The 21,254-nt window shown below is 44.8% G+C and overlaps 1 protein-coding gene across 4 annotated transcripts in view; it reads right to left on the bottom strand.

Moving 5' to 3' along the window:
- grk3 (G protein-coupled receptor kinase 3) overlaps nt 1–21,254 on the bottom strand; it is a 56,926-nt gene that overhangs the window by 25,877 nt on the left and 9,795 nt on the right. For 2 of the 4 annotated variants that reach the window (XM_061697576.1, XM_061697575.1), the window contains exons 2-10: nt 19,383–19,459; nt 5,266–5,339; nt 5,065–5,166; nt 4,077–4,151; nt 3,942–4,003; nt 3,815–3,866; nt 2,451–2,657; nt 539–630; nt 28–127 (exon numbers count right to left, since the gene is read on the bottom strand). In XM_061697576.1, the coding sequence (XP_061553560.1) occupies nt 28–127; nt 539–630; nt 2,451–2,657; nt 3,815–3,866; nt 3,942–4,003; nt 4,077–4,151; nt 5,065–5,166; nt 5,266–5,339; nt 19,383–19,459 (841 nt within the window). The remainder of the gene's footprint in view (nt 1–27; nt 128–538; nt 631–2,450; nt 2,658–3,814; nt 3,867–3,941; nt 4,004–4,076; nt 4,152–5,064; nt 5,167–5,265; nt 5,340–19,382; nt 19,460–21,254) is intronic. The other 2 variants (XM_061697578.1, XM_061697577.1) reach the window with 1 other exon arrangement.

A 21,254-nucleotide genomic window follows, 5' to 3' on the forward strand; every position in this document is an offset into this window, starting at 1 on the left:
CCGCGCTAACGGTAAAGCGCGACTCACCCCCGTGCTGACGAGCGACAGCATGATCCGCTCGTTGAGCGCCAACGTCTCGCCCTGCTTCATCTTGATGCGCTTCTTGTCCAGACACTTCATGGCGTACCTGCAGGGAGGGGCGCAAATGTCACAACACGCGCGTGTGCACGTACACGCAAACACACACAAGCGCATGTGCATACAATCACACGCATGAATACAAATGTATGAACACACACACACAGTGACACACGCATGCAAACGCATGAACACACAAACCCAAAAACTCTTGCACATGTACACACATGAATATAAACACATGAACACATTCCCACACACAAATACATATACACACACACACAAACAATAACAGTCTCACACACACACACACACACGTATGTACACACACAAACACGTGTAGACATTTGCACAAACACAAGAACACAAACACGCACATTCAAACACACAAAACAAATGCACATTTGCAAACGTGCGTGTGCCAGAGGCACTTCCTGCAACTTTCTGCGGGGGGGCTCACATCTTTCCCGTGTCGGCCTTCCTGCATCCGTAAACTTCGCCGAAGCCGCCGCGGCCGATGATGCGGTGGACGCTGAAGTCGTTCATGGTCAGCTGCACACAACAACACAGACACAAGCGCTACTTGACTTTCAAATTAAAAGCATCGGGCACTTTATTTCCATCTAAGGAGGCTTTTATTGTGAAAGTTGTATTTCAAGGCAGCAGGCTGCGTCAAAAGGACATTTCCTCTTTTACTTTCAAATCTATTTCATCAAATCACAAAAGTTCAGAAGGAATTTTAGCAGGAAGAGGACTTTGGATTTCCAACAAATCAAGCTTTTATTATGAAAGTGGACTTTCAATGCAGTAGCTCAAGAATGTAGCAGTTCCTCTTTTATCTTCAAATGAAAAGCCTCTAGTGTCTCCCAGGATACTATTTCCATCAAACCCGACTTTTCTTGTGAAAGTGGACTTTGAATGCAGCACTCAGTGAACATGCCATTTTCTCATTCACTTGAAAATTAAAACAGGGCTCTACACTAACTTTTGCACAAGTAGCACTGGTCGAAACTATGGTATGCCATGGTCATGCTGTACCGCCACAAAAAACGGTGAGACCAAATCATGTGCCGATGCCACCTACACCGCACCAAGTTGGTGGCACCATTTCTGGAGGCGGTATAGCATGACCATGGCATACCATAGTTTCGATTGACAGCGACTCGAGATATATTTGCAAAATACGTTACTGTGAACAAGTAGTTTGTCCGCAACAAGCAGCAGCAGACAAAACAGGTCAATTATTAACATTTTGAAAAAACAAAAACAAAGGCTTTACTTATATTTGATCGTTTGTCCGACAGAGAGGAGCCACTTCCTCGAGTGAGGGCTCCTAACCCTAACTTTCCCCTGGGAAATTATTCGCACCATTTTGCAAAGTATTGACAAGCAAAACAAACCAATATAACTATTTAAAATCATAGTCCCAAACAGAACATGGATAAATCATTACTACTGCAATTATTGCACTTTTTTTTTAATGATGGTTTCTTTTCCTATTCAATCCTCTTTAAAGGAGTCTGGGCTTTTTAACTTTGTACATGCAGTATCTGTATTTTTCTATGCTATAAACAAGGTTTAGAAAGACAGACAGACAGACAGATTTGTTAGCTTCATAACAAAGTTATTAAAACATGACTGTGTATGTTATAATGAGTGAAATGAAAACGACAGACAATCTTTGCAGTCAGCGGTAAATTATGAGCCGTCCAGAACGCTCAGGTCTTCTTTTATCAGTAAGAACAAAAACTCACGGTGAAGCATTCTCTTCTTACTACGCACAATTTATACACACAGTGCCACGAAAAAGTATTGGTCAACTTTGTCAAATTCTTATATTTTTGCATAGTTTCCCCACTTTAATGTTTAAGATCATCAAACAAATGTAAATATCAGAAAAATATAACCCAAGTGAACTTAGAATGCTGTTTTAAATGGTGATTTAATGTATTAGTGCCGAGAGCAGACGACAGGATTTTAGCCCCGATATTGGCCCGATTAGCTATTGCGGGCGATTTTCCAGATCGGGACCGACAAAACTTTTTGTGGTGTGACATAATCCATGCCCTACGATGGCAAAATGAAAAATCTAGCAAGTTAGATTTTTGGGGATACCGTCTGTGTAGTGTGACATATCGACGACAACTCTCTAACAGTGCACCTTGACGTTGACCAATAGGATTGCGTATTGTGACCGGCGCATCGCCTCCCGTGCTCACTGTTGTCAACATACTTGCGAAACCTTGATTAACGAAACCTGAGAGCATGATTCGACAGAACACCGGCATGTTTACGTACAACCGCTAGTGCTAGCACTAGCTTGCTAAGCTACATCGAGCGTGCTGTATCGTATTAAAAGTACATGAACATACCTCAAGCAATCTTTGAATGAACGTCCTCTCCCGAGCACCGGTGATGACCACCGCACATTTTTCCTCATTTCGCTCCACACAATACATTGGCCCGAACCATTGTTGTTGTCGTTGCCATGGTAACGAGCGTAGCCAGCCGCGTTGACCAGTGACACGTTCTCTGGTTCCGCCTCTCCAACAGTGTTTGCTTTGACAATATAAAGCCCACTGCTCGTAAAAGACAGGATACGGTGGTATCGGAATACACGTTGTGTAGTGTTGCCACTGTATGGCGGAGATACGGCGAGATTTTATGGCAGTAGTCTGACATAGTGCAATCGTTAAAGACCAAATCTGTCTTGTGGTCAGATTCAGGCATATGGAAAAAAAACTACTCAACGTTACCTGGCCCTGTGTGAAAACGCAATACCCTCCTAAACCTATGAACTGGTTGGGTTATGGTTTTCTAGAACTGGCAATGAGTCTTTCACTTCTCTGTGGAGATATTTAAGCCCACTCTTCCTTGCAGAATTAGAATCAGAATCCTCTGTATTTGCCAAGTCGAACAAAAAAACAAGATGTTTGATGTTTTAGACAGCCCTTTTGACAAACACTTCTGAAACATAAAAACACACTACGGCGAATCACCCCGCCTCTAGCAATTTCATTGCAAGAAGGAAGAAGCTGTTGGAATGTCTGCTGGTTTTAGTTTGCATTGATCGATAGCGCCTACCGGAGGGGAGGAGCAGTTGGACAGCCTGAGGGACGCGCATGCGCACACACACACACACACACACGCATAATCTTTCTGTTTACCTATACTTTTTCGTGTATTTTAACAATTTCATTTTTTATTTGTTCTTAATAACATTTTAATTTTGCTTTTATCGATTTTATTGAAAGGTCAGCTGTTAGTAATTAGTATTATTATTATTGTTGTTATTTTAACAGATTGTACTTGTTTACCAATTGTATCCAAACTAGTGTTTCCTCGGTGCAAATTTCTGAAAGATATCGCTTCAGTTTCCTTCTTTCAGCGCTCTTACACACTATGCTGTGTGTGAAAGAAAGGGTGCGGGGGGTGGGGGGGAGACGATCCGTAGTATCTGCGCATCTGTTTTTTTGTGTCATGGCATTGAGTTTGTTTACTTACCTTGATTTTATTGTGTAAAGCACTTTGTGCTACATTATAAATGTATGAAAAGTGCTCAAGAAAGTCTGATCGATTGATTGATTGATTGATTTAAAGCATCTTATAGGACAGTATTTCAATGAAGAAGAAGCTGCATGAACATGACGTTTCCTGTTATACTTTCAAATTAAAAGTTTCCAGCATGTGGCAGGTAGGACACTATTTCCACTTTTGGTGGACTTGCTGTACTCACGTGTATGTTGAGCTCCACATTCTTCCACTGGCAAAATCTCGTAAACTTGTCGCTGCATGTGAGAGAACGAGGGGGCGGGGTCAGTTAGCGACTAATGTGGCTATTGTAGCTAACAGTCTCCTCTCACCTCTCAATGAACTTGAGGAAGATTTTCCCTCGCAAGCTGTCACAGATCTCCATGATGTACGGCTGTAGGGGGTGTGGGGGTGTTAGCACCTTAGCATAATGCCCAACGGAGGGTTGGAAGTGTTACGTGGTCTACCTGGAAGAGTGTGGGGGGCACCTGCTTCTTGGCCAGATGACTCTGGACGTGGTCCACAGCTTTTTTGGAGAAGGGCTGTGTGGGAAACCAAAGCGCAAAAGTCACAACAGGCACAAAAATCAACACCACCACCAATGACGACAACGGTGTTTGACCAGCCAGGCCTTCAGACAAGGACCAGTACCAGGCTCATATCCAGGGTAAGGGCAAGGGCTAGGAGTCAGGACCAGGATAAGGACCAGGTTCAGGGCAAGTATCAGGACCCGGACAAGGACCAAGACAATAAGTAGGGCAAGGGCAAGAGCTAGAACCTAGAAAAAGACCAGGACAAGGGCTAGGTCTGGGGCCAGGACTATGACCAAGACAAGGACCAGATTCAGTGCAAGTACCAGGACCAGGGTAAGGACCGGGACCAGGACCAAGACAAGGGGTGGTGCTAGAGCTAAGACTAAAGCTAAGGCTAGACCGGAACAAGGACTTGGACATTATACAGCAGCAGGCTATGTGATAAATGTTGTTGATAAATGACCAGTGGTAGGTCTAGGGCATGGACTAGTGCTTGAACCTAGTCCAGGACCAGGACAAGGACCCGGTTTAGACCACGTACCAGGACCAAGACAAGTGAGAGTGCTAGGACTAGGCCCAGGACCTGGGGTAGGGCTTAGACTAGAGCTAGGAAAATAACCTGGACCAGACCAGGGTTAGGTCTAGACTAGGACAATTAGCAGGTTCAGGGCAAGGACCAGAACCAGGGAAAGGCAGTGGGTAGAGCTTGGACTAGCACAAGAACCCAGACAAGAACAAGGGCTAGAACTAGGACCGGGACAAGACCCAGGTTTAGAGCAGGGACCAGGAACACGGCAAAACAAAAGTTATGGATAGAGCTAGGGCAAGAATGAGGATAAGGACCAGGGCTAGAACTAAGACAAGGGCTAGGTCTAGGAGTACAACGTTGACCAGGACTAGGGCAGCACTGGCGTGTCCTCACATGCGAACACGACAGCAGTTCCTTCATGATGTATCCGTCGTAGATCTGCCGACTGCGACTGAGTCTTTCCTCCTCGGAGTCCAGCTTCTCGTAGTCTTTGATCTGCGGGGACGAGACCAGAATGGAGACGGGAAATCAGCGCCGGGTCACTTCCTGTCCCAAGCCGAGCCAGAACCAAGTAATAAAGACCGATCCACTGACATCTTCGTAGAACTTGAGCTGCGGGACGGCCTCGTCGATTTCATTCAGACAAAAGTCCTTGAAGAGCAGGAAGCCTGCGCAGAGATCGAATGACATCATCAGTATGTGACACACACACACACACACACACACACTTCCTGTTGACCTGTGATTGACAACTGCTGGCAGGAAGTAACCCTTCTCATATCAACACGCGTGCACACAATAAAATCGCCAAATGCATGTCCGCACACAAATGCACAAAAACACCCATGCACACAAACAGAAACACACGCATACACACACAGAAAAACACACAGCACGCATGTACGATTGTACACGCGCATAAAAGCCTAAATGATGCTAAAATAATCAATGTTTTCACAACCCTAACCAAAATAGCCACACACACACAAATGCATATAAACTTACACACAGACGCATAAAAGCCTAAATAATGCCGCTTGTTATCGTCTTAAAATACAAAATAAAGGCAGACATGCACGCATGCATACATGCACGTGCCGAATATGCAAAATGTTTGAATTGTTATTGCTGTGAAAATAGCCGCACGCACACGCGCACGCACACACACACACACACACACAGACACACACACACACCAAAATGTCGACGAGAGGTTATCTGGGCAAAGGGGGCGGGACTAATAAAAAGATCACACATCGCCGACAGAGACGAGACGTGCTGTTGCCATGGTAACTACCTCCACGAGGACGGGGAGCGTGTGTGTGAGCGTGAGAGAGAAAACAAGAGGCGCAACAATGGCAGAAACAGCCAACGAGACTGCGGTGTCACGTGACGACACTCGAGGGCGCCAGCGCACTCAAAATAAACGAAGATGGATAAAGAGGAGAAGGAAGGATGTAGAGAAGAAGAAGAAGGAGGTATTCAACATCCTGTGCGTTGCTTGTCCTAACGGGTGCCAAACGTATGACCCGCAGGCGACAACCGGCCCAACCTGTCGGGACAGACAACGGGTTCACCGCGATTTCTCGATAAAAGCAAGTCCACTGGAGGGCGTACATACATACAACCACTGACTTTACATACATACAACCACTGACTTTCCTTTTTCACTTTCAAATTAAAAGCTTCTGTCATCTCAAAGGATATTATTTTCACCAAATCAGGCTTTTATTCTGTAAGTGGACGATGGATGTAGCACTCAGTGAACGTGACATGTTCTCATTCACTTTCAAATTAAAAGCCTGTTTATTTCCACCTAGCAATGCTTTCATAATGAAGGTTTAGCAGGAAGCTGACTTTCAATGCAACAAAGGCTCCGTGAACGTGTTACGTCTAATTTTCAAATTAAAAGCCTCGAAGAGGAAACTATTACTACTACTATAAACTCTATTCTCTATCCTACTGTACATCACACGTCCTACATCTTGTCTCTTTTGTCCTAGACTACATGTCCTTTGTCCTACTTCCTGTGTAATCCAAATTCCGCCCCCCTCGTCTGGCAGTTGACCTCTGTCCTCCACCCTCAAGCACTACAATCTCCACGCGGACAAACCTTCGAGCGATCGCTCGACCGGTATGGATTTATGGAGGCTGATTCCGATATTTGGCAGAGCAAAATTCTGATAACCGATTCATCAGACGATTAATTTCAAAAACAAACAAGGAATGAAATAACTTATTTTGTGGTCGTGTAGCATGACAGTAAAGGTATGAATTCAAGGCAGAACACGCAAAGACTTTGCCCTTCAGTATTTCTTTTAAGTTTACAACGGCGACAAAAATCAGCTAAAACTGTGGGGTAAATTTTTGTTTCTTTACTTCAGTTGAATCTTTGTCTTATGTTGTAATGTGTAAACGAAACATTTGCAAAAACAAAAAGGGCTAAAATCAACCAGCCGATTAATCGGTCGGCCCCTAACATTCAAAAATAGACATACAAAAAAATTCAACAAAAGTTTGGTTGTCATCAAATCACATTTTTGAAGAATTCCCTTCAGGCATCGCCACAAACTGCTCGGGTCAAACATGACGCTTGTGAAGAAAAGCAGATTAGTCCTTTTACTTTTTGTTGTTTCTTCCGATGTGCACACACACACACACACACACACACACGCATCACAAGTGGACAAGCAGCTGCAGCAAGCTACACGTTTCCACTGTTTGCTGTCCAAAAATAAAAAGAGACGCTTCTGTGTTGCATTATACATACGCTAACCTTTTACTGCTGGATGTGTGTGTGTGTTTGTGTGTGTGTGCGCGCGTATGTGTGTTCCTCACTCAAGTGCAAACAAGGCTTTCTGGCCGTGGTCAAGATATAGCAGCACACGAAGTGCCTCTCGTTTCTCATAGCTAGCTAGCTGATAGCCTAACGTTAGTGGGTCATGCACGCACGCGTCCTTCTGATGGTAAAGGTGCTCCTCGCTCGCTCGCACGCATGCAACTTGTTGAAAGCCGGCAGGTTGTTGGAGACGCATCCCGACGTCACGTCTGTATTTGGAAATATTTAGATTTTACTGTGAATATTTGTATTGACGGCGGCACGGTGGACGACTGGTTAGAGCGTCTGGTTAGAGCGTCTGCCTCACAATTCTGAGGACCGTGGTTCAATCCCCGGCCCCGCCTGTGTGGAGTTTGCATGTTCTCCCCGTGCCTGCGTGTTTTCTCCGGGCACACTGCGGTTTCCTCCCATATCCCAAAAACATGCATGGTAGGTTAATTGAAGACTCTAAATTGCCCCTAGGTGTGAATGTGAGTGTGAATGGTTGTTTGTTTATGTGTGCCCTGCAATTGGCTGGCAACCAGCCAATCAGGGTGTACCCCGCCTCCTGCCCGAAGATAGCTGGGATAGGCTCCAGCACTCCTGCCACCCTTGTGAGGATAAGGGGCTTGGAAAATGGATGGATGGATATTTGTATTTACTTTTTTTTCTTCATCGAGAAAAAAAACACCAAATATGCAGAATTAATAACAATAAATGACAAAAAAAATAATTAAAGCCGGTGACGAGCAAGCGCGTTAGGGTGGCGCACTATCGCCCTCTATTGACCAGCTGCCACCGCTACACGCGTTTGCTCACGTTATTTGCGCTTCGAAGCACTTGGACTTGATGGATGATCAAGCGCACATTTAGTTGGCCATGAAGGTGCCACGACGGCCGAGCGCTGCCGGAGGCGCAGCTGGCCCGGAGGGGTGCATTGTGGGAAATACTTGGGGATAGAAGGGTCTGGCCCAATTTGGGGCCCCTCTTCTTCTTTTCAGATTGTTGCTTTTTTCCCCGTTAATCAATTTCATTTCCCACCGTTGACGAGCTGAAGCGGCAGCGCATGCGAGCACTTTCTTCCGTTGCCGTCACCGTGGCAACTGCAGTTGCCTGGCAACACACAACTCTCCATCATCCATTCCACAAGTCTGACAGATGGAGAGGAAGCATGCCGAGGCGTGACGACAAGATGAGGAAGAAGAAGAATTTTGGACGGGGTGGGATTTGGAAAAAGGCCCTTCATCTATAAAAGAAAATGGAAAAAAAACATTTTGCTACAACATTACTAAGACGACGATGACGACAAACAAGAACAAGGAAAGAAGAAAGAAGAAAAAGACAGCACCTTGTGTATTTAAAAAAAGTACATAGCTTTGCCCTACGAAAGTACGCTTAGGTTAATGCTAACAAACAATGCAAAATCCCATCGACGGGCTAACAAATATGTTGCGGCAGATATTTCAACACAAAACGGTGGCGCAGCTCCTGGAGACAGACAAAAGCCACAGGCATATATTCTTTATCTTCTGAGGATTCTGGAGCATTTGTGACCGACTCCTTCATGTAGGCCATAGGTGTCAAACTGGTGGCCCTGGGGCCAGATCCGGCCCACCACATAATTTTATGTGGCCCGCGAAAGCAAATCAAAATCAGTAATTGTGTTCTGCTGTAATACCATTGAGATATTTGCAAGCATTTCTTTTTTTTGCCAATCCCCCTTTGAAAAGAAATGTTTTGATATGCGTCTGATTTCAAAACTGGTTATTCATCAATGTGTTGTGTATACTGTAATTACAGTATATGAGGTAATCCTTTATTTATAGGGGTCCACAATCATACGGCCCTCCAAGGGAAGTCATAACTGCGATGTGGCCTGTGACAAAGATGAGTTTGACACCCCTGATGTAGGCAGTAACCGCCATACACCGGAGGCATGACTTTAAAACAACACAAAGACATTTAAACATTGTATATTGAGCGATAGCAGGAGCAATAGATCATTTTGGACAAACAATGTAAAACCTTTTTATTACAACTGAAATAACACTTACAAAAGAAATCTGAAATGTAGGGGGGTCTGGAGTCTGGACTGTAACCCCGCGATGGATGGGTTAGGATTACTGTATTCGTATGTCTGTCTTGCACTGCCCCCAGGTGGCCTAGGCGCGCACACCAGAAGGAGCAGCACAATGTACCGTATTTTCACGACCATAAGGCGCACTTAAAAGTCTTAAATTTTCTCCAAAATGGACGGGGCGCCTTATAATGCGGCTTCCAAAATTTGTAATAACTGTTGTGTGACTTCGATGAGCGCTCCGCTTGACCGACTGGCAGCATTTCCTGCCGACACGCTGCTTATATAGAGGAAAGGCGGACGTGACTGAGGACAGCATGCGGACGTAAAGGGTGCGCGTGAAGGAGGACGCTGAAGGCACGCCCCCAGTAGGTATATAGCGCCGGTATGTGCAATGTGCAAAACAACATCGGTTTGGCTAAGGACCCCCGAAAATGGCACCTACGAAGAGACACGCTTACGAAGCACAGTTGAAACTGCAAGCTGTCAGTTATGTGGAGGAACATGGGAATCGAGCAGCTGCGAGAGAATTCAAAACCAACGAATCCACGGTTCGCAAGTGGTGGAAGCAGGAAAACGAGCTTCGCCAAGTCAAGAAGACAAAGCTGAGTTTCCGCTGAAACAAGGCGAGGTGGCCCGAGTTGGAAGAGCAACTCGAGCAATGGATTAATGATCAAAGAACAGCCGGGAGAAGCGTCTCTACAGTCACCATTCGACTGAGGGCAGTAACGCTTGCAGAAGAAATGAAAATCGAACATTTTCCACGAGGTCCGTCTTGGTACTTTCGTTTTATGAAACGGCGCCATCTATCCATCCGGGCAAGGACTACCGTGGCGCAGCAACCTCCGGCAGATTACAAGGAAAAGCTGGCCATCTTCCGCTCCGGAAGAAAGAGACCGGATGTTTTTTCCCACGCGTCACCGTCCCTGTTGATTTGTGACTCTATGCGCGCCCATCTCACAGCGAAAAACCAAGTGCAACTAAGACTGGGAGGCAACGCCGGGCGAGTTACGCCACCATATGTCAAAGCTTGGGCTAAGGTATCTGCTTTGACTGTTGCCCGCGAAAGCCGGCATCATTGCTGAACAGCCACCAGGCAATGAGACTGACTCTGACAATGACGAGGGAACCTGGCGTGTTTGTTGGAGAAGTTGCCCATCTGTTCATTTCGGATACAGAAGATGAGGACTTTGATGGATTTGTGTATGAGGATTGAACAAAAAATAACGTGAGTACATTGTTAAATACTTCAACAAAGTACAACCGAACTCAGTTTTGCTCCTGCTGCCTTTTTAAAAACATTGGTTTAGCGTGTATGCTATCGTATGTTTTAAGCTAGCGTATGTTTTACCATGCCTGCGCCCAATAATACGGTGCTCCTTATGTACGTGTTAAATACAGAAATAGACCCCGTAACTGAGACTGTGCCTGTTAATACAATGCGCCCTATGGTTGTGGAAATACGGTACACTGAATTGAAGCACAAAATGTGGCAAAAAGGTTTTCAGTTCTTGTCATTCTATTCAATGAGGTCATTACTGTGTTTTCATAAAGTACAATATTAGAGTGTGCTATAATTAAAAAAAAATAGGGAATGTCCCGAGCCAACGTCCGATACAGATATTCCAGCCTTGAATTTTTGGCCGACACCGATATCGGTCCGATCCAATGTCAGCAATAGTCCTACATAACTTGCATATTTTGTAGAATGGAATGTTAGAAAAGGCTTAAGTGATATTACTCAGAGAACAATAATCAGCAACACTGGGTATGAGAAAAACTGCCCCAATGTTACATAAATTAACTGCTGTGCATGTCTTGACCTCTGAGGGGCAGTGTGGTCCACGCAATGAGATGCACACAGAGTAACAGAAAGAAGAAGTAACGATTAAATATTGTAAATAAAACTCTTTTTTCAAAGAGTTTGAAAAATATATGCTAGAGAGTATTGTTATACTCCCTGTTTGTATGTGTTTATACAGTGTTTGTGTACCAAAATTCATTATTTTGAGGGATATAAAGTAAGTGCCGAAAGTTTGATGCTAATCTTTGTTAGCTTGTCAATGGTGTTTTTTATTTATTGTGATAGGGTTGGGCATCGAGAATTGAGAAGAAATTCCATTCCGGTTCTCCCGGAAAAATTTTCATTGAAAAATTTCAGTTCGCAGTTTTGATGCATACAGTATGCTTACCCAAAAAAAGAAAGTGGTGAATGAGACTGGTTATAAAGAACCCCGAGTCAAATGTTAATTTTAGTCTAACCTACGGGCTGCTAAGAAAATGGATGTTCATAATTTGGACACTCTTTATTTAAATCATGCAAACTTTTTAGACCCAGCCCCCTAAAAGAATCAGAATTGATCAAATTCAAACAATGCCCGACCCTAATTGTGTGTTAGCATTGAGCTAGCGATTTTCCCTGAGTAAAAATTTAGGAAGAAACTAAGTCTGCGATGTAATTGAACATTTAATGTTTAATTCCTTTTTAATATGTCTTTAGTTTTATAATGAACTGCAACTGGAGTGTCAATAAAAAAAACTTTAAGCAAGCAACAATCACTTTTACTGCTTGCTAGTACGTTAGCACCTGATAATGTGGGCACTGCACGCCGTCCGGGCGCTGTTGGATAGAAGTCTGATTTGCTCCGATATTTTTTATTATTTTTTTTTGTTTGGGAGGCTGACATCGGACCGATTTCCGATCTTTTAATATTGGATCGGTACACCCCTACAAAAAACATTTTTGTTTTGTTTCGTCTGGGAGGCTGGAACAGATTAAAGGACGCGAACCGTAAACTGGTTTGTCAGTGAGTGGCGAGAGCCAAAGTACGTCACAGACTTGCCAATTGTGCAAGTTCTCCCACTTAAAAAGATGAGGCCTGTTAGTTTCATCATTGGTGTACCTTACCTATGAGAGACAAAATGAGAGAGAAAAAAAATCCAGAAAATCAAATTGTCTGATTTTTAAAGAATTTATTAGCAAATTATGGTGGAAAATAAGCACCATAGTTTCTCGTGTATTATGCGCACCCATGTATAACACAAAGTTGACTTCAAAATTCTGGAAAACCCTTCTACCTATGTATAATGCATTTTTAGAATGCATGATTTTGCTTCTACCCATATGATCAAAACATGAAGTATTCTCTGTATTTTGTTAGTTTTTTTCAAATAATTATTCTGAAGTTAAGGACTTCATTTGAACACGTAATTCTTTTTATGGGGATGAGATCCTGCCCCAAGTGGAGGAGATCAAGTATCTTGGGGTCTTGTTCACGAGTGAGGGAAGAACGGAAGGGAGATCGACAGGCGGATCGGTGCAGCGTCTGCAGTGATGCAGACTTTGCATCGATCCCGGATACAAGCGGCCGAAATGAGTTTCCTCCACATGGTGCCCGGGCTCTCCCTTAGAGATTGGATGAGAAGCTCGGTCATCCGGGAGGATCTCAGAGTAGTGCCGCTGCTCCTCCACATCGAGAGGAGCCAGATGAGGTGGCTGGGGCATCTGATTCGGATGCCTCACGGACGCCTCCCTTGTAAGCTGTTGCGGGCACGTCCCACCGGGAGGAGACCCCTGGGACGACCCAGGACACGCTGGAGAGACTACATCCTTCGGCTGGCCTGGGAACGCCTCGGGATCCCCCCGGAAGAGCTGTATGAAGTGGCTGGGGAGAGGGAAGTCTGGGCGTCCCTGCTAAAGCTACTGCCCCCACGACCCGACCTCCGATAAGCGGTAGAAAATGGATGGATGGAATTCTTTTTATTTACTTGCTCTTCTTTTGAAATTCACAGCCCTACTTTTATTTAGTAAATGAGAAAACACACAGTTGTGCTCATATGTTTGGGGCTTTGAATGCGCATTATACACAAGAAATTACGGTATTTGGTCAATAACAAAAGTTCATCTCAGTGCTTTGTTATATCCCCTTTGTTGGCAATGACAGCGGTCAAACGTTTTCTGCAAATCTTCACAAGGTTTTCACACACTGTTGCTGGTATTTTGGCCCATTCCTCCATGCAGAGCTCCTCTCGAGCAATGATGTTTTGGGGTTGTCGCTGGGCAACACAGACTTTCAACTCCCTCCAAATATTTTCTATGGAGTTGAGATCTGGAGACTTGCTAGTTCTTACGAAGCCTCTCTTTGGTTGCCCGGGCGGTGAGTGTAGGATCATTGTCATGGAAGACCCGGCCACGTTTCATTTTCAATGCCCTTGCTGATGGAAGGAGGTTTTCCCTCAAAATCTCACGATACATGGCCCCATTCATTTTTTCCTTTACACGGATCAGTCGTCCTGGTTTGCAGAAAAACAGCCCCGAAGGATGATGTTTCCACCCCCATGCTTCACAGTAGGGATGGTGTTCTTTGGATGCAACTCAATATTCTTTCTCCTCCAACATGACAAGTTGAGTTTTTACCAAAATGTTCTATTTTGGTTTCATCTGACAATATAATATTCTCCCAATCCTCTTCTGGATCATTCAAATGCTCTCTAGCAAACTTCAGACAGGCCTGGACATGCACTGCAGGATTTGAGTCCTTCGCGGCGGAGTGTGTTACTGATGGTAGCCTTTGTTACTTTGGTGCCAGCTCTCTGGAGGTCATTCACTAGGTCCCCCCGTGTGGTTCTGGGATTTTTGGTCACCGTTCTTGTGATCATTTTGACTCCACGGGGTGAGATCTTGCGTGGAGCCCCAGATCGAGCGAGATTATCAGTGGTCTTGTATGTCTTCCATTTTCTAATAATTGCGCCCACAGTTGATTTCTTCACACCAAGCTGCTTACCCATTGCATATTCTGTCTTCCCAGCCTGGTGCAGGTCTACAATTTTGTTTCTGGTGTTCTTTGACAGCTCGTTGGTCTTGGCCATCGTGGAGTTTGTAGTGTGATTGTTTGAGGTTGTGGACCTCTGTCACCTTTTTAAGTGGGAGAACTGGTATAATTGGAGGCTGACTAAATGCTTCTTTTGCCCCACTGTATAGCCCTTTTCTTGGCACTCAAAGACGGTTTACAATTTCATGCATTATTCATTCACTCCTCAGTCACACCTGGTGGTGGGAAGCTACTAGCGTAGCCACTGCTGCCCCGCAGGGGCCAGTCTGACGGAAGCGTGGCTGCCATTCTCCACCTACGGGCCCTCTGACCGCATTCGTTCATAGGCAACGCGGGTTAAGTGTCTCGCCCAGTGACGACATGCGCTCGGACGGGGATACGAACAAAATATGAGCTCTCAGCTGAAGGAGGCTCGCGTTAGCTTGGTTTCAAAGAGCAGTCCGGATATTCAAGAGAGCGCCGAAACAACGTCGGCGTCGGTGAGAGCAGCAGATCCAATTTGAGAAAGTTGATCCGACTCAGCGTGAAAGTAGGGATGTCACAAAATTCACAATACTGTAAATAAATTAAAAGTGCCTCGATATCATCGTAGTCTTGTCTCGGCATAAAATAACGAGCCGTTGTACTTAGAATGTAGTTTTGTGCCATCTGTACGAAGCCGAGCCGCGCTTCACTTCCTCATCTGAGTGTAAACGAACCCAATTAGACACTCAGCCATGTGAGCGTGTGTGTACGTCTCAAGAAATACTCAGACTGGCCCGTCTGACCACAGTTGAAACGAGCGCGTTAGCGTTGCAACTCGCTACGGCGTAAATACTACTACTACTACGTCCGAGCGTCGCTTCACAATCGAGCTGGCGAGAGAGAGGCGCCTTGCCGACAGCGCCGGCCTCTGTCCCGGCGAACGCGGACCTACGGGCCGGGATCGCTCGCCGTGGACCTCCGCTTTGCCGAGCCGGCGTCCTGGCTCGCGGCGGGCCGCCACCGGGAGCCCCCGTGGGTCGGATGGAGCTCCGCGTGTCGTTGCCAAATTGATTAAGCATATTGTAGCAGTATCACTCTTTATTGGTGTACCAGTGAGTCGAAGGTCACGGGTGACTGAACATCGCATGGAGAGGGAATAACTATTCAAACTCCCGTTAAAACATATTCTTCCGCAATTCCATTAGTCCCAAAAATGAAAGCATAAAACAGATCCACTCCATATCACTGCAAAAATAAATCGTCTTACATTCTTCCCTCACTTCAAATGTAACATCTACATTTCAAATCAAAACATATCACTGAGGTTGCTCAGGAAAATAAATCATTTTACATCACTAAGCGGAGGAAAAGAAACAATGTGGGAGTTGCGTGATTTTATTGATTGTTACTTGGCTGTTTCTAAACCTGCGTTGCCTTTAAGAGTGTTCCTGTCTTTCTGACCACTTGAACTTTGGACTCAAGCAAATAAATCACGATTAGGTGGCCGTCATTTTTAATGTTAGCTAGAATAGCAGCAATTTATAATGTTATAAAGTGAAAGAAAATATAACAATAAATGCTGTTTTTTAGTGAACAGACAATTTCTCGATGGACAGTTTTGTCATTGTGAGCATCGCGTGATTATTGCTGCAATAATATTAGCGTTTTGTAAACATTGGATGGACGGGGACAGAAGTATGACGTAATGTATGATTTATGAAGCTGTCTTTTTAACAAAAACACACAGAAGCTACTAAAGTCTTGGTTTTCTCTGCTTTTGACTCACAAACTGATGTTTTTCACCCAAAAACAATTTTCTGCTTTTTGCTCACAAAGTGGTTTTTCAATGAAAAAAAGCTGGGTTTTTTCTGCTTTTTGCTCATAAACTGGTGTTTTCCCTCAACAAAAAAAAGCTCATTTTCTCAGCTTTTTACTCAAAAACTGATGTTTTTCACTGAAAAAAGCTAGTTTTCTCTACTTTTTGCTTATAAACAGGTGTGTTGAACCAAAAATCTGTTTTTCTCTCTGCTTTTTGCTCACAAAGTGGTGTTTTTCACCCCCAAAAAAGCTTGATTCCTCTCCTATTCCTCATAAACTGGTGTTTTTTCACAACAACAAAAAACATTTTCTCTGCTTTTTGCTCGAATTGGTTTTTCAACCGAAAAAAGCGCATTTTCACTCACAAAGTGGTGTTTTTCAAAGAAAGAAAAAACCTCACTTTGTCTGCTTTTTGCTCACAAGCTGATGTTTTTGGTGAAAGCAACCCATGCTCTACTGTCCTAAGAATGAAAAAAGCTAGAAGCAAACTGTTCTTTGGCAGGATCAGTGCGCTTATTGTCCGAACACAAAAATCTACATATTACGCTCCTCCAGAACGCTGGAAACTGTCTGGCGGGCGAACAGTTAACTTGATGTGGCCTAGCATTTACTATTAGAGAACCGACTACTTCCTTGTTCTTGAAAGGTGACGACCAGACGTGTGCCACCTTGTTGATTCGCTCAAGGGTGACTGATGAAGAAGATGATGATGATGATGATCACACGGGCATTACCCTTTTGATTCCAATTTTGTCTTTTTAGCTGCATGCGCCTACTTTGTTTCTTTGTTATTAGGGACCAGACGACTTTGTGGTTAACAGAGCGAACAGATGGGTCGAACCATTTTAGTGGCGGAGGGTGTGTGGATCCAAACTTTTACCGTATTTGTCCTTTGTTTCGTATCTATTTATGTTGCTATGAATGTTTTATGGAACTTATCTTGTAACAAGTGCAAAAAAAAAAAAAAAACTTAAGCAAAACTTGGGAGTCAGTTAAGTGTGGCACACTGCAACTTCCTGTTGTGGGACCCATTACAAAAGCGGAAACCCACACGCACGCATGCAGTGAGAATTAAGGCCGCCTATTCTCGGGGGGGCTGACGAGTGTCAGCGGGGTGTGGGTGAGTGGTGGACTCGAGAAGGCGACGGAGACGAAGAAGAGTAAGTACCGCTGCCGCGGGCGCCAGCGAGGCAGCCGCGTTCCCCTGGCGCACTTCCTGTCGCGGTAGGAAGTGCGTGCGGAGCCACAGCTTCCTCCGGGCTAGCGTTAGCATGCGGCGAGCGAGTGCCACACTTTTGAACTTCTTGATTGAACTGGGATTTTGTGATATTGACAATTGCTGTTCCTGCTGTCCACGTCTTGACCTCCAAGGTGCAGTGTGGTGCACGCAGTGAGATACACTTGCAGTAACTAAAAAAAGTAGAAGTCAAGATCGAATATTGTTACTGTAATTTGTTTTTCACAGAATTTGAATTATATATGTCAGAGAATATTGTTATATTGCCTTTTTGTATGTGTTTATACAGCGTTTGTGGACCAATATTCCTTATTTTGAGAGCTATAAGAGCTGCGAGTTCAATGGTGTTTTTCATTCATTGTGTTAACTTTGAGCAAGCGATTTTTATGAACAAAAACAAAGAAAAAAATGAAGTCTGATGTATTTGTACATTTAATATGTGTCATTATTTTTTTACGTGTGTTTTAGTTTTATAGTGAACTTCAAATGGAGTGGCAATAAAGGACTTTAAGCAAGCAACCTTCACTCTTAAGGCTTCTTTATACTCGCGCGGGCAGTGGTTAGGACAGGCGTTGACGTCACTACGGCTGTCCCGCGCGTAGTTGGCCTTTACACTCGAGCGCAACCCACGCGCGCAGTTTTGAAAATGTACTGCAGTTCACCTCCAAGTCGGGGGTGTCGCTACGGCTGCTATTGGATAGGACACAACTGGGTGGAGGTTTCCATTTCCGGTAGCCGTTTTTCCTTTCCTTTCCGTAACAAGGAACAAAGCAACAACAATGACCAGATGATACGTTTAATGATGCTGGAAAATCGATCAAGAAGGCGGCGGTGGAGATGGTATGTAGAACCAAGGGGCACGCTGAGTACGTCATCACAGCATGTGACTAAAACGGAGCAATCACGAGAGATGCTCTCCGTGGCGTTCTACGCGGAGCAACAATTTTTGATGTGTGCGCGGCAAGCTACGCAGAGGGGCCGTGCGGGCCAATTCGTCGGTCACGTTATGGAATGCGGGCGTTGTCGGCCGCGCGAGCGCGGTACTATAGAGACGCCTTTCCTCCTTGTTGCTACTATGCTAGTAGCTTAGCAGCTGCGGTGTTGATCGCCATCCGGGCGCTGCTGGATATGGAATAGACTGCTTCCATAAGAGTGGTCAAATTGGAGATTTTCTCGTCCGATCCGATACTCGTTTTTTTGCTGACATTGAACAGATGACGCCCCTAATAGTAATTGGTTCTAAATTGTCTTAGGTTGATATTTTCAAACTTTCAATGCCAAAATGTCTTTACCGTTAAGTGTCCCAAATGACGTTTGATGAATTGCGACGTTTCGTGAAGATAGCGATGACATGTTTGTATCAATCGGATTTTCTCCTTTTCCATGAAAACACAAACGCACCTTGGTATACAAAGAGTCACTCAAGCAGTCTTTTGCGTTAATGCCACCGGAGGGAGCCTGATGATGGTGTTGCTATACACCAGAGGGATCTGTGTTGAGGCTGCCATTTTACTTTCACACAATAGCAGACAGCAAAATAAAATGCTGTTATTTATTTATGAGATACGAATGAATATGTATGAATTTGTGAAAGTGTGGCAACTTGCATGTCTTTACCGTTATGCACTTTTGTCTTTTTGTCTTAAAATTGAAGCGGTTCTCACTGTTTTATGATTTTTCCTGTACAAGTTGAAGAAATCTCGTTGTTCAGATGACATTTGCATCGGATTGCCATGAAACTAACTTATTTAGCTCTTGATTGTCTTTACTGTTACGGCCTACAATTTTAAAGAACCTTCGGAAAATAAGACTTCAAACATGGCAGTTTCAGGATGGGAGACATTTACACATCAAGGCAGCATAAAAAAATGGCCAAATTAGAATTTGTGTCCTTACTGTTACTCGTGGCATGATTTGAAAACGAGAGGCCCCCTTCCTCGTGACTCATGCTTGCCGTGTACTCACCGATCTTCTGGTTGAAGATCTTGTCGAAGGCCAGCTCGTCGCGCTCCTCCAGATATTTCTGCATCACGCTGCGGATGCTGAGGACACAAAGCGGGACGGGCGTCAGTCAGGCATGAGCGTCGCCATCGTCGGACAACTGGTTAGCACATGTGCCTCACAGTTCTGAGGACCGGGGACTAAATCCGGCCTCGCCTGTGTGAAGTTTGCATGTTTAATCCGATTTCATGTCAGACAGTCAGGAAAAAAGCGTTTGTGTCTTTTTACACCGAGCTGTGACTGTATCTGCTGCCCCTGCTGTACGCACCTCGGCCTCTTAGGGGCAGTGTGGTGCGATGCATGCATAAAGCTGCATATTTAGTCAGCAAAAAAGAAAAAAAAGAGAAGTCACAATAAAACTTCAATGAACTTGTTTTTCACAGATTAAAAAGAATATATGCCTGTGGGTATTGTTATATTGTCTGTTTGTATGTGTTACTATGGCATTTGTGTGTGTATATTCCTTATTTGAAGGTAAATGCATCCTGTAATCTAATGCTCATGTGAGCTAGCCAGTCAATAGGGTTTTCCATTGACTGTTAGCATAAGATGGTGATTGGTAACACTGTCTGTCTTGTATTTAAATATTCATTGTGTGTAATTCTTTTTGTTTTACAGTAAACAGCATCATCAATAAACAGCTTAACGCACGCTCGGGGAGGGCAGAGCAACACGCGACAAACGCTTGCTACAAACAACACAGGGTGCGTTTGCAACCCGGGAACTTGCATAAACAACCCGCGCCGAAATAATCGTTTTTCTTCAATTATTACATGTTTACGATCGTTAGAAGCGAAACATTACATTTCGATAAATCGCCCAGCCCTACTAGTTGAACTGCAACAGTTGTAGTACTGCATGTTTTTGTCTCACTTCTGATCTCACTATGAGTCTCTCTCTGTCTCTCTCTTTGTCTCCCTCTCCCTCCATCTCTCTCACTCTGTCGCTCCTTTGCTTTCTGTCTCTTCTTTCCAACTTTCAAACCCAAGTGGTCGAGGCAGACGGCTGCCGCCCACACCGAGTCTCGGGTCTGCTGGAGGTTTCCTCCCAAGTTTTTCCTGGCCTCCATCGCCTGGTGCTTGCTCACGTGGTCTTCAGTTGGTCTCGGTCTTAGACCTGCTCCGTGCCATGTGGAAAGTCCCACAAAAGGACTTTTCTCTGGACTTGGCGCGGGCTGGAGCCTATCGCAACTGACTTTGGGCGGTATGACCTGAACTGGTCGCCAGCCAATCGTAGGGCACATAGAAACAAACAACCATTCGCACTCACATTCGCACCTACGGGCAATTTAGAGTCTTCAATCAACCTAGCATGCATGTTTTTGGGATGTGGGAGAAAAGCGGAGTGCCCAGAGAAAAGCCTCGCAGGCACGGGGAGAACATGCAAACTCCACACAGGCGAGGCCGGATTTGAACCCACAAACTCACAACTCTGAGGTAAATGTGCTAACCAGTCGTTCACCGTGCCGCCGTACGTAACTTCTTGGACGCGGCGCGAGAGTAGCGGAAGTTAAATCAAGTGCGGCCCTCGCTTCCTCTTTTGCGCTTGTGCCCAGGCATTGCCTTTTTGAGGACGTTCTCCTGCCTTATTTATGTTTGTAAAAGAAAATGGTGGCTTGCCCAGCTGATGCAGAATGTCAACCCCGAGTGATCACGTTCGGCCCGCGTACATTCCCGACAATACGTTCGCCATAAGTGTTGCGCAATAACAGCCCAAAGCAAGAGTGCAGTTGCGTCATCCGCGGCTGTGTAAACGCCACGCGCGTTTCAATATTGACACATTAAACACGTTACGCAGGTTCAACGTCAAGCCGGCAAGTCGCACGAGATTCACTAT

The sequence above is a fragment of the Phycodurus eques genome, chromosome 15 (genome assembly GCF_024500275.1).
Source record: "Phycodurus eques isolate BA_2022a chromosome 15, UOR_Pequ_1.1, whole genome shotgun sequence".
NCBI lineage: Eukaryota > Metazoa > Chordata > Actinopteri > Syngnathiformes > Syngnathidae > Phycodurus > Phycodurus eques.